Source organism: Leptonychotes weddellii, chromosome 8 (genome assembly GCF_054177405.1).
Source record: "Leptonychotes weddellii isolate Sample4059 chromosome 8, ASM5417740v2, whole genome shotgun sequence".
In the NCBI taxonomy this organism is placed as follows: domain Eukaryota; kingdom Metazoa; phylum Chordata; class Mammalia; order Carnivora; family Phocidae; genus Leptonychotes; species Leptonychotes weddellii.
The window spans coordinates 34,329,172-34,341,483 of record NC_138376.1 but is presented as its reverse complement, the minus strand read 5'-3'; the positions used below and the strand labels follow the sequence as shown (position 1 = coordinate 34,341,483).

The window sequence follows — 12,312 nt, the reverse complement described above, 5'->3', positions numbered from 1 at the left end:
AAAAAAAAAAATCTCCAAACTAGAGTTCTGCTCCCTAGTGGAATTTTTCTGAGGCTACAGCTCTCCAGGCCAAGGTCCGTTTTTTACTTACCCTTGTGCTTTGATTGACTTTCTTTTTAAGAACCCAAAAGAGATGTGGGAAGGAAAATCGACTACCCCTTAGGGCAGGGTTGCCTGAGATCTTCTGACCCCAGCCAGGATTCACTTGCCGGCTCCGGCTCACATGCCCAGAGATTAGAACCCTGGGTCCGCAGAGCCCGCTGTCTTTGTTTCCGGACTGGTCCCTTCATCAGAATAAAGGGGCTTTACTCAAGGATGGGGTGGGCACTCTTTCCTTCGGACACAGGCTGATAAGGAAGTGAGTTCACTGCTAGATCCTTCGCCCACGCCTCTGTAGGAGTAGGACGAACCAAGAAGACAGCGCCCAGCGGAATGTTTTAACCTCTCACCAGTAACAGAGACCCCCACTCTCCTCTGGCCCTGGCAAGTCCTACAGCCAAGAAGGGCCCAGGTGCAGGCAGGAATAGGCGTCAGACTAGAGAAGAAACCACGGCTGAGAAAAGACCCAAAGTACACACGTAACAAAACCAAAAAAGCCATTTTATTGAAAATTAAATTCAAACTTCAAATTAATATTACAATCATGAGAAAAATGCCAAATAATTCCATTTACAGTTGCAACATACAATACAAATAGTCCCTTTGAAGTTGAAAGTCAACTCATCCACAATCATGGCCTGTGGCACAAAGTAGAATTTGTACAATATGTGCAGGGAAAGCAGATCTTGGGCAACAGCAATTGGAAAAAATAAAAATGAAAAGCTTGTATTTACACAAAATGCTACAAACATTTTTGTTCCACAGAAATCTAAGAATGGTAAAGCATATCCAAAAAAAAAATGGAATTTTATTCAGAATACCTAAGAAATTACTGTAACTTATGGTTTTGGCTGATATATTTCAAAGTACTGCATTAAAAAGCAAACAGTTATTTGTAAACATGAAGTAAACAAACATCTAAAAAATTCTCACACAGAAAATATTTTTTAAATGCATTCTCCTTTTAAGAACAACAAATTCAAGGTTTGGAAGAGTCGTCTTTATTTATTATTGTTCTTTCGAATGTCATAGAAGTCGTTATGGTCTTCACTCGTGCTTTGTGTTTCCATGTATTAACCTAGACTCTGAGTCAGTCCCTCTCCTGGGAATGGAAGGAACTTTAAGCCAGCACACACATCTCCTCCCCTCTGTGTTTGCAATGGATGATCCCTATTGGGGTGGGTTTCTCTGCTCGTTTTTAAAAGGCTCCCGGGGGTGGGGGGTTGAGTCTCTCGGTTCCAGGCTGGAAGTCACTTCACTCATCTAAACCCGATGCTGTGGTACCTGTTCTGGAACCCTGACACTGGTCACACTTGGTGAGACAACTAAGACAGAAAGCGGCTCTGTTGGTCACGCTGTGAACTCCGGCAACGTCTATGCTACAAAGAGAACCGTGCTCTGTGAACCTGAGGGAAACACAGAGCGTTGGCCAGTACATGGTTCCACGGTCGTAGTAGTGAGGCTTCGCTTTGGTCTTGACACCACAGATCATATACGTGACCCAGTGCAAATTAAGGGTTCAGTTAAAAAAAAGAAAGCACGGGGGGTGGGGGGGAATATTTAACCCCCAGGCTGAAAAAGGGCAGAATTTAGTCCAAGAAATGTGACTTACCCCTTTGGAGTGGTTGGAGTGAGGGGGGAAGGAAGAAGTCCTTGAATTTTTCCCAAGGAAAAAAAACACAACAACTTTTAAAGTGTTCCTGGGTTGCTGCCTGCAGCCCCTATAATAACCTTTCAACACAAAAGCATCCCTAGAGTCACTTAGTATGTGTCCTGTAAACTTAAAAAAGCCCTTTTAACATTAAAAAATAATGTACAAATATAGTACCTTTTCTATTAAATAGGGTACAGCTGGCACTGGCGGTGACATTTCCACGTCAATTAATTAGAATTGAGATGTGTAACCAGACACTGGCTTTTTTAAGTGCTGCTGAAACAAACACACGTATTTTACACTTAACAAATAAATGGACAGTGGCGTGCTTCAAGCTACCACACACAGACAATAAATAGTATCAGTTACTACTTCCCTCTTAGTTAAGGAACAGGAAAGTGGCTTATTTATCCACGCATACTTGGTATACAACCTTTAGAAGGCGAAGTGTTTTGTTTTGTTCTTTGTTTTGCCCTCGATTTTTGTTGGGAGGAGTCGGGGTGGTTGCAAGGGAGGCCCCCAGCCAGTAGCACAGGGCCAGGTGCCCCCCGCGCTATCCCGCCAGGCTTGGCGGCCTGTGAAGCGGGCCTGGGAATGACTACGGGGAAAGGGTCTCGAGGAGCTGGGGGCAAATCTCTACAAAGTTCTGCTCAGCGGGGGCACAGAATTGAAGCGAAGGGGCCCCGGACCTGTGAGGGAGCAGGCAGGGATTTGCCCGGTGGTGTCATGGAGTGATCCTGGCTTGGATTAAGGATTCACGCTCGGGAGTTTGCCATGGGGTCACCAGGAGTGGTCAAAGTGCATCCTGCAGGAGGGCTTCTGCTCAAATTCGTACACAGTAGTAGACACCAAACTCCACATGGCCTTGCCTTCCCTTGACCCCACAGGGTTGGATATGGGCCCCTGCAGCCCGGATGTTCCCTCAGCTCAGCTATCTGCTGGAACTCGCCTGCTTCTTCAGATGACCCGGTGCCCTTTAAGACAATGACTTCACCTGCTCCTTTAAATGCAGATTCCGTGGAGAGCCGCCAGCGGGGCCTCAGGTAAGGCAGATCTGGGTTCTCCTGACTTACTGTTTGGTAAGGCGGGTTGGTTAAGAATCCCTGGTGCAACTTGGCGTTACTGTCCTATGAGTATCATGATCCATCCTTTAGCCACATGGGTGGCTTTAAGCTATGTCTTCACTATGAAGCCTGGCGATTTAGAGTTTTGCTTTAACTAGGAAACCACAGAACATTTTTCTGCAGCTCAATGATTCACACTTGTGCTTGTCTTTTTAATATGACAAGAGTCATCATTATTTGAAAGAAATTGGGAAACCACATCACTCCAGCATTTCATGCTGATAAAGGGCAACATGAGTGATACGGGGCTAAAAGTTGGTTTTTAAATCCCTAATTATTGCTTTAGAAGGCAAAGCTGGGTTAGAGGCAATCCAAGGTCTGAAAGAACGAAGCATAACATTTCCTTCATACATCACAAAAACAAGCTACATCTAAGATATTTGGAGATGGACGTATTTTTGAAAATCACATTGTGCCTGGATGAACTGAAATTGCTTAGCAATATTTCAGATATGGCTCCAGCCCACTGAAGAATTTTGTTATTTAATAAAGAGCACTTTTAGAGACCGAAGTCAGCATATCAGTACACTAAGAAATGTTTCAAGGGTCCAAATGTCATTAAATAATTATAAATATATCTTTAAAGTTATATGACCATTCACGTTAGCAAGTTACCTCAGATTTTACACATATCATAATTTAAAAAAAAAAAAAAAAGGAAACAACACACAGCCAAACGCAAACACTATCTATACCATTATGGCTATAATAAGGTATTGCCATTTTGAGTTTTGCCTAAAAGGAGAAAGGTGGGGAGGGTGGCTGAGGGATGGGATTTCTTTTTGGTTAAATGGGAAAAGGAAACAAAAAAAGGTATTAAAAAGTAAAATAAAATCATCTATCCCGATCAGTATTTTTTGAAGTCACTTTCTTAAAGTAGGAAAGAAAAACAAAAACAAAAACAAAAACTGAACCAAACAGTTCAAATGAGAACTTGCGGCAAGCCTTTGAAAGCAAAGTTTGGGACAGTTACTCGGAATGGATGATACTGTAATGGAAGCATCCATTCGCCCTCTTTGCCTTTACGTGCACCTCGACCGGCTTTGGAAGCTGGTCTGCAGAGTGCACTGGTCCAAACACAGCTGCTACCGCGAGGGTGTGTGGTTTCAGAGCACAGAGAGGAAGCGGCTTTGCTCTTCTTCCTCCTGAACCTGGAGTCCACCTCTCTGACTTGGCATAGGAACAGGTGATTTGTGATAACAGGCCAAACAACACCACAACAAAAAAAAATACCTTTTTCCTTGGTTTGTAAAAGTACATTTTAAGTAGAAAACAGTCTGAAACCTAGATAGGATGGTCTCTCTCGGGCCTTTTGCTTCTCAGTATCTCTACCCTCCTGTGGTTGCAAGATCATGACTGAGTGAGTGAATGAAATATCTTCTAAAAAATAGGCACTTTGTAGATAGCTAATTGATATACATATATATGCACTCTCTCTATATATGTATATATTGATACATTTGGGATGCGGCTCCCAGATACCGCTGGGCCACTGCTGAGGAATTTCAATATGGTCGCCAAACAGATTCATCCATTCTGCCACTAGAATTCAAAACAGTTGGGGAACTGCTGTGGCTTCCATCAGCGTCAACACCATCATTCTGGTTAGGCAAATTTGGATTTAATAGCGTGCTGCCATTCGAGGTGGTGGTGCATGGCGGAAGCATTCTGGAAGGAGACCGATCTCCCCCCGGCACCATGGGGAACTGATAGGATCCTGACGAAGTGCCATAGTAGAGATATGGAGTGCTGCTGGTCTGGAAGGGTCCACTCTGGCTTTGGGAAGAGCCGGGATAGGGTGGTGGCAGGTAGGTGTGGTAGTGGGTGGTGGCGGACATACCGAGGGACATGCCTGAGGTGACTGGCGGGGTGTAAGTAAAGGTGGCTGGATAGTGCATTCGTGGGTTGGAGAAGCGGCTCTCAGTGAGGGATGAAATGCTTGGGAACTGCCTGGGGTCTGAAAAAGGGCCCAGTTCTGAAGCACCTAAAAATTATAACAGAAGATGGGGGGAAAAAATCTGTAAATATCAATTAAAATAATGAGAGAATTTTTACATGAAAAAAAAAAAAAACTTTAGCTTCCCAAAAAGGAACAGCAAGCCACAAATAGACCTTCAGACGCACCAGTCACTACCCAGTCTTTTTTTTTTTTTTTTCCACTTTACGGTCCTTAAGTTCTTCACCCCCCTCCCCAGAGAATCCCAGAGGGCTTTAAAAACCCCAACGTGTGCTAGGTCTTATGTGTAAACCAACCCAACACCGATCACATAGATTCACTCACCAGACTTTTAAGACTGAATCCTCATTGATTTTTTTTTTCTTTTTTTGATTCTCATTGCACCTCAGATATTTGAAAGTGATGTTTTTACTAAGAAGGACAAGTTTCTTTTTCTCAACCCAACATAAAGAAATCCCAGAGTGATCTGTTTTGTTATTGGTACTCTTGGCAGGGTCCTTTCATCAATGAAAGAACTTCAAAAAGATACCCTAACATGTTCCTACCGCTTCTTTTCAAGTCTTAAAATCATCTATAGTCTTGTTTTATTCTCCGTCTTAGTAATGGATGTCAAAAAAACCAAACCAGATTTCAATGTGTTCTGGAACTATCTTACTTTTCTGGGGGCAGAGAGGGAGAGTCTAGCCCTTAGAAATTCTCCCGAGGGTCATAAACTAAATAAGTAGGTTTTAAAAGTGGGGGTGGGGGGAAGGCTTAGTACCTAGGAATTGTTGCATTTTGAGCCTCATTGGGTGACCTAGGACTCGTTCAGGCCAGGTGCCAACAGTAGCTTTTGTGAGAGGCTCCATGCCCGGGGGGAGGCAAGTAAGAGGCTGCCTCGGCATCCATTCACCAGGCCCCTGTGCCACACCCTACAGATTTAGCTTCGGCTAATTCTAAGTGGTACCTGGAGGCAAAGCTGGTTTTGCCCTGAAATGTAAAGCCCCTTAACTTCTAAAGCTAACAGTATGCCTCCTTAACAGCTATTTCTGGTGCTTAAACTTATAAAACCGTAGTCATAAACCACTTCACGTGGAAATCAGTTTTCTGAAATGCCTAAAAACTTAAGAATGGTGATCTTTAAAGACTTAAAGACTTTAAAGATGATTTTCTAAAATTGACAGAATTAGGACAAGAACTTTTATGATCCCAGCGTTCTTTAAGATTTTGTCACATCTAAAACCTTCTAATTCTTTGTGTCTCACATGTTTGCTTTTCCTACAGCTTTTATCCGTAAGGGAAAGCACTTAGTGCTTCTTCAAGGCCTTAGTCAGGAGGTACTTCTTCAGCCCCGTTTTTATTTAACCCTTCTTCGTGGATGCTACAGGATTTATTAAAGGAATAATCCTAATACTTTTCCTTAAATACTCAGCTGACTGAGAGTTGTTGATTTCTGTTAAAACGCACATTCCTGGGATCTTCGTAAGGGCCATGATGTGCACGTGTCATCGAAAGCGATTCTTTAAAAGCGATACGTAGTTAACAAAAGTTTTTCTCAAAAACCAGACAGTACCAATCAGACAGCCCCGCCCCGCCCCGCCCAGCAATTGTTAAAAATCTCACCTGCCTGGCTCTTCTTACTGAGAGGGGAAGGCCAGAGGCAGAAGTCAGAGGTGGCTGTGTCATCATCTGTAAAATGAGGGGGACGATCTCTAAGTTCCCTTCCAGCTCTAAACACTCTAGCACCGCCCTGAACTCTGAGACAGGAGGAGAAGCAACAACCTTAGGGGAAGGGGGAGGCAGAGAAGGTCCCACCCCTCACGAGCGCTTTCCCGGAATCCGCAGGCCCATAAGCCCATAAGCAAAGGGTAAAAAGCTTCGAGTACCAGAAGCAAACACTTTCAAGATGACAAACCAAAACTGACACACTCTGGGCAGTTACTCTCTGCTTTCTATAAAGGTTCTATAAAGGCCCATCTTCGGCCGGCCTCTACCTCGCCCCTCCCGGCTACAAAATTCTAACCAAATGTGTTCAGATGTGGAAGGAGTGATTAGGACAGATGGCAAACGGGAGCCGATGAGGCTTAAGGTCTCTCTTCGGCCCGCGCTTATTTATGCCCTCCACCGAAGGAGCTGCACGCAGGACGCGCGGGCCCCAGAGGTTCCCGGGCCGGCCTTTCCTTTGCATAGCAGCTAGGCGAACTGGAGTTGGCAAGCTAATAGTTGTAGGCAGGCCACTTCTGTACAGATTAAGTTCAATGTGCAGATCAAGTGAGAGAAACCAGAATAATGTGAACAATTTCAAACAGAAAGAAGTCACACTGAAAACATCACCGTTTGCCCCCGCCCCCGCCGCCAGAAGCACAGAGCTCACACAGATAGGCTTGTCAATGTAAAAAGAAAAAAAGAAAAAGAAATGTTTCTCGTGGGTATCTGTACTTAAAATATGCTATAGTCATAATTAACATTCCATGTGGTTTCCCTTATTTTGATGCAGAAGCCTCATTAAAACCCTTGGTGTGGGGCCCTGCCAGTAAACTCCAATATGGTTTTGAATTTATTCCTCCACCCCCTCACCTTCTCTTATTTTACCTGAGACGTTTTGCTGATGTTTTTATTACCCATCCCATGCCAGGGTCACTGTACCTTTTTGGTTTATAGATGCCAGCTAATGGAAATTGACATTCATTTTTCAATTAATGAGCTCTGGTTGTGGTTTATAGAAAACAATGCAACAAATTTCTGCTAGGCTTACAGAATTTTGACCAATCGCTTCTAGTCATTTGAGACTATAATGTCTTGAGGATTAACTCCTTCTGGGCAAAGAGAGCTAATGTGGACTTTAAAGGGATTATACAGTCATTTTTATAACTAACAAAAAATAGAATTTTCTAGAATTCCCTTAATCCTTTTGTGTTACCAAGAAATGTTTCTGAAACATACTGCAATGTGTTCTGTATGGAGAAATATTAACAACTTGTTAAAGTTTCACAGGAGATCCCTTATATAATAATCTAAGACGAGGAGATGGAACTCTAAACTTAAAAAGAAAAAAAAAAATAAAGCCCTTCCTAATCTTCCGTTTATTTATAATAATTGTTGCAGAAGCAAATGATATAATTAAATTTCCTTTCATTGAATAAGGTTGCATCTATAGTTTTAATCTCTGTTTTGTACATGAACTCAGGTATCTCTGTAGATGGCCTTCTTGGGTAATCTTGACATTGTGTACTAAACTATGCACACCTGCATAACTAGCCACATTACAACTGCAAACTTAAAAAAAAAAAGACCTAGATATTATATCAACTGCAGTAAAGAAAATGTATTATCTACTTAATGAAGGGTCAAGATAAAAGCCTGGAGAGTTCTAAAAGTACTATCACCTCAATCTAACTTTATAAATGTAAAAGCAAAACTCAGTAACTGCCCAGGGACGTGCCCTGTAGCACAGAGCTCCCCCGAGCCAGTTTCCAACTCCTGCCTACAACTTACTGATTAAATAAAGCCAGAACTACCGGGAGTTACTTGAAGCCCAAGATAAACAGGGTGCATCTTCCCAATCGGCTGGTTTTACTCAACTTGGAGACAGGGTATATGGGACAGTAATATGATATATATGGGATAGAATACAACACTTGGGTGAATTTTTAGGTAAACAAACAAAAAGGGACTTGAACAAAATTTTGTACTTATAAAATTTTAGACTATGTCCCCCAGATTCCCTATAGCACCCATTTACCCTCCTCTGCTGGTGGGGGTATCTGGTGGAAAGGTCCAAATTCCTCATCTACTGCTTAGATAATCAATTCTAATCTTACCCATTAACAAATAGGGAAGCTGAGATCCCGCGAAGGGGAGCCATGTACACTACAAAATCTGCAGCCTGAGAGACGCAGAGCCATGACCTCTTTGCAATCTTAGTTACCCTTAAGGAATTTGGCTGACACAATCACAGGTACATACATTTCTTGCCTTAAAAATCTAACTTTATCTAAAAGTATTTAAGTAGGCTCTCTGGTACCTACATGTGCCCCAGTGAGAGTTACTATCTTTGGGATATACTGACAACTCTTTGAGGTCTTGTTGGATCTAATCTGCTAAATCGTGGGCAATTAGTTCAGTTGCTCATAGCATGATGTGAATGAGACCTAGGTCAAGGGTTTGATTCCCTTAGGACCTGCTGGCTTCCTACAGACGTGTTTCATTCCGGATTGCTATCTGCACCTCTGGCCACAGTCAGATAGCCTGCAAAGGAATGCAACTCTCATAAAGAGGGCTGCAAGAAACTTGTTTATTAACACAGCAGCAGCAAAACCTAATATACACGGGGAGAATATATTAATAAAATGCCAAGGAAGCTCAAATAGAAATAACATCAATATTAAAAGTAAAAAAAAAAAAAAAAAATCTTGCCTCTCCCCCCGCCCCCCAAGGTCTACAGGGAAAAAGGAAATAGCCTTTCTTTACCCACTGGGGAGAATATATTAATAAAATGCCCAGGAAGCCCATATAGAAATAACATCAATATTAAAAGTAAAAAAAAAAAAAAAAATCTTGCCGCTTCTCCACCCGCCCCCCCAAGGTCTACAGGGAAAAAGGAAATAGCGTCTCTTTACCCACTGGGGTTTCTTGGGTCTTCAGAGCAAGCAGAAAGCGTGGTGGAAGGAGTAAAACCAAAAAGAGGGAATAAAAGAGAATCCCTGATCTTCGGGTCCCGAGGTCTGCAATCCCCCATCAGCATCTTTCACACACCGCTTTCTAGTCCTAGTGATCTTGGGTCATTCCTGACTCCTCACTAAAGAGTGGGCTGCTGAGGGCGGAGATTTGTCTAATCCTTGTCTGTCTCCCCTTCGGTGCTGAATCACAGAACCACATGACATTTCTAGACCTTTACCTAGCACTTTGACACACATCTTCTCACTGAGTAGGCCCTCAGTAAATCGGGGTTGGGTGAGAATGGGCAAGGCGATCTCTAGAATGGAAAAAAACAGGAGTCTGGGAACAGTAACAGACTGGGGACTTGCCATTTGGGGCTGTCAGCTGGGAAACACTGGGAGCGCATCGTGCCCTCCAAACAGCGGGATTTCCACACCCCAGCTGAGGTGGCAGGGCGGGCACAGGAAGGGAAGAGGGGTCCCGAAGCCAGGTGGGACAGAGCTGTACAGGCAGAGTCCCCCGTCCTGCTCTGTAATGCGAGGGCGTACATGCACAGAATGAAAAGCCATCATACTTCCCCGCAATGAGGTGTTAACTTCAAAGCTTCATTGGGGCCTTTTAAATGGTAGGAGTTACTGCTTTGACAAATCTCAAATAAAGCCCAAGAATTTTTTATTGACCCCTTCACAGCATTGTTCCTCTGGGAACATATAATACTCAAGGTCGCCACAGAGCTGCTTTTCTCGAAGAATCTTCTTCCCCTTCTACCACGTTTTTGGCTGCCGCGCCCCAACTGCTCTATTCTATAATTTCTTATCTCCTTCCTGTGACAATAGCATTTACTTTCCATCTCTCTCTTTTGGGCCCTTAAGAGTCACTACTTTACTGAATTATTAGCTGTTTCTTAGCCTGTTTTCTCCCAACTATAAAGCTTTGGTTGATAAATGTCATGATTTCTTTTCCTCTTACATCCCTTCTACACTCTAGGAGCTTAAGTTTTTTGGTTTTTGCTTTTTTAGTGTACGTATATGGACGGATGGATAAAATGAATGAATAAGTAAATTAGTCTAGGGGTCAGGAACTCTGTACGATAGTTGGTACATTTTTGACACATTAAAAAAATAGATATAATAAGCGTTAAAGCAATGCTGACATCAAACCTAGCATGCATTCCAATACCACTCCAAACTATATACATCCTTGTAAAACTCTTTAAAGGGTGTTCAAAGCTCTTCCCAAGCATCATTACATCACTGGACCTCCCGTTTCAGACAATCCATCACCACTAGTGAACAGATACTTCTGTTTCGCCGCTGGTGTTCCCAGTATCCTTAGAGCCAGGATGTGTGTACCAGTCCACGCCACGGGCCACGCGGAGAAGAGATGAGGGAGCAAGAGGGCCAGCCCACAAACGCGTGGCCTGAGGGAGGGGGAGTGAGCACACTCGTCTCCTGCGGGATCCCAGGGCAACCGCCGCCACTAAGGCGGAGTTATTTACTTAGAGTAGGTAGTAAAGGTAACAGAGGGTAAAACTCGCGCTCTGTCTGAATTTCTCGACCAGTAGAGAGAGCAAGTACATGAGAGTCATCAAGAATCAGAGATGACCTTTACAGAAGAAGAAACGGAAGCCTGGAGACAAGGCAGATCTGAGTGACATCATGCAATTAAAACGAGGGGCTTCTGGCTCCGCTGCCAGTGGGAAAATGTGGAGGATCTGCCTTGAGTTGCCTTAAATCCGCATTCTGTGGAAACGCACAGGGACAGGGAGAAATCTCCCGCTTACGCACCTTCTTAGGCCACACAGGTGGCTGAGCCTGAAAACCAGAGGGTGCCACCCCCTCAAGGCACAGGTCAGCCACCTTCCACAAGGCATGACGGAGCACCTCCACCAGGGAGGGGGGAAATGAGGAGGAGGCTACTGGCATATTTTCAGAGTCGTCTGTTCTACTTTTCCAAGGTCATATCTCACTGCTCCTCAGTATGAGCCGTCCTCTTTGTGGCAGGGCATACACTCAGGACCTTCACTGGAGCTTTGTTCGTGTTCTCCCCAGACTCATGGCTCCCGCTCTTCTCTCTGCCAGACCGAGGCTGGGCAGGCACCATCTTTAAAGCTCACCCATACACAAGAATTTCCCAGATACAAAGTCTCATCATCTTTTCTTTATCATGTACCTCCTGAACATTTTTGTATGTAAATTTTGCTCCATGCATTTTAAAGTATTATTTTTTAGGGAAGTATTTTCATTTTCCAACTAAGGGGAAAGCAAATTAAGGATAAGAACCATGTATCCTTCTAGATCCTACTGACATAGTACGATGCTAAGACGGGTACTTCCAAAAAATGTGCTACACAGATGAATAACTAGCATAGTCTCAAACAGGCAATAGGACAGAAGCAGAAATGCTATACAAATATTACCCAAAAATCAATTTTAGACTATAGGCAGAATAGTACTTTGCATTTTCCACATTGAGGTTTTAGGGATTTTTACATCAATTTTCTTAATTTCCCTGAATTTGTCTCTTCACACTAAAATGACCAAGTACCTATTCCTAAATTAGTATTACTTGTAATTACATTAGATAATAATTGGAAAAATATACCCTATGCGGAAGAAATGTGATGGCTCATACCAGTGGAGAAGAAACCAGCAAAAAAGAGAATGTGAAACCAAATTTTTTAAGATAATGAAAGGTCAGACTAGCAAACTCCATAGTTTTGCAAAAGAGGGAAAAGTGCCTCAACTATCCAGGATAAATATTTATTTTCCGTGTTGTAATGAATTGTACTTTTCCACTGCATGCTCACAAATTCTGAAGGACCAGCTGATCCTAAGGCT

General features: G+C 43.2%; 1 protein-coding gene across 3 annotated transcripts in view; it reads right to left on the bottom strand.

Annotated features, from left to right (window-relative positions):
• Window positions 1-579: 579 nt before the first annotated feature.
• Window positions 580-12,312, bottom strand: part of RUNX2 (RUNX family transcription factor 2) — a 123,963-nt gene continuing 112,230 nt past the window's right edge. For 2 of the 3 annotated variants that reach the window (XM_081828359.1, XM_081828357.1), the window contains 2 exons: window positions 6,437-6,502; window positions 580-4,861 (listed from right to left, as the gene is read on the bottom strand). In XM_081828359.1, coding sequence (XP_081684485.1) covers window positions 4,383-4,861; window positions 6,437-6,502 — 545 coding nt within the window. In that variant the 3' untranslated portion in view covers window positions 580-4,382. The remainder of the gene's footprint in view (window positions 4,862-6,436; window positions 6,503-12,312) is intronic. The other variant, XM_081828358.1, reaches the window with a different exon arrangement.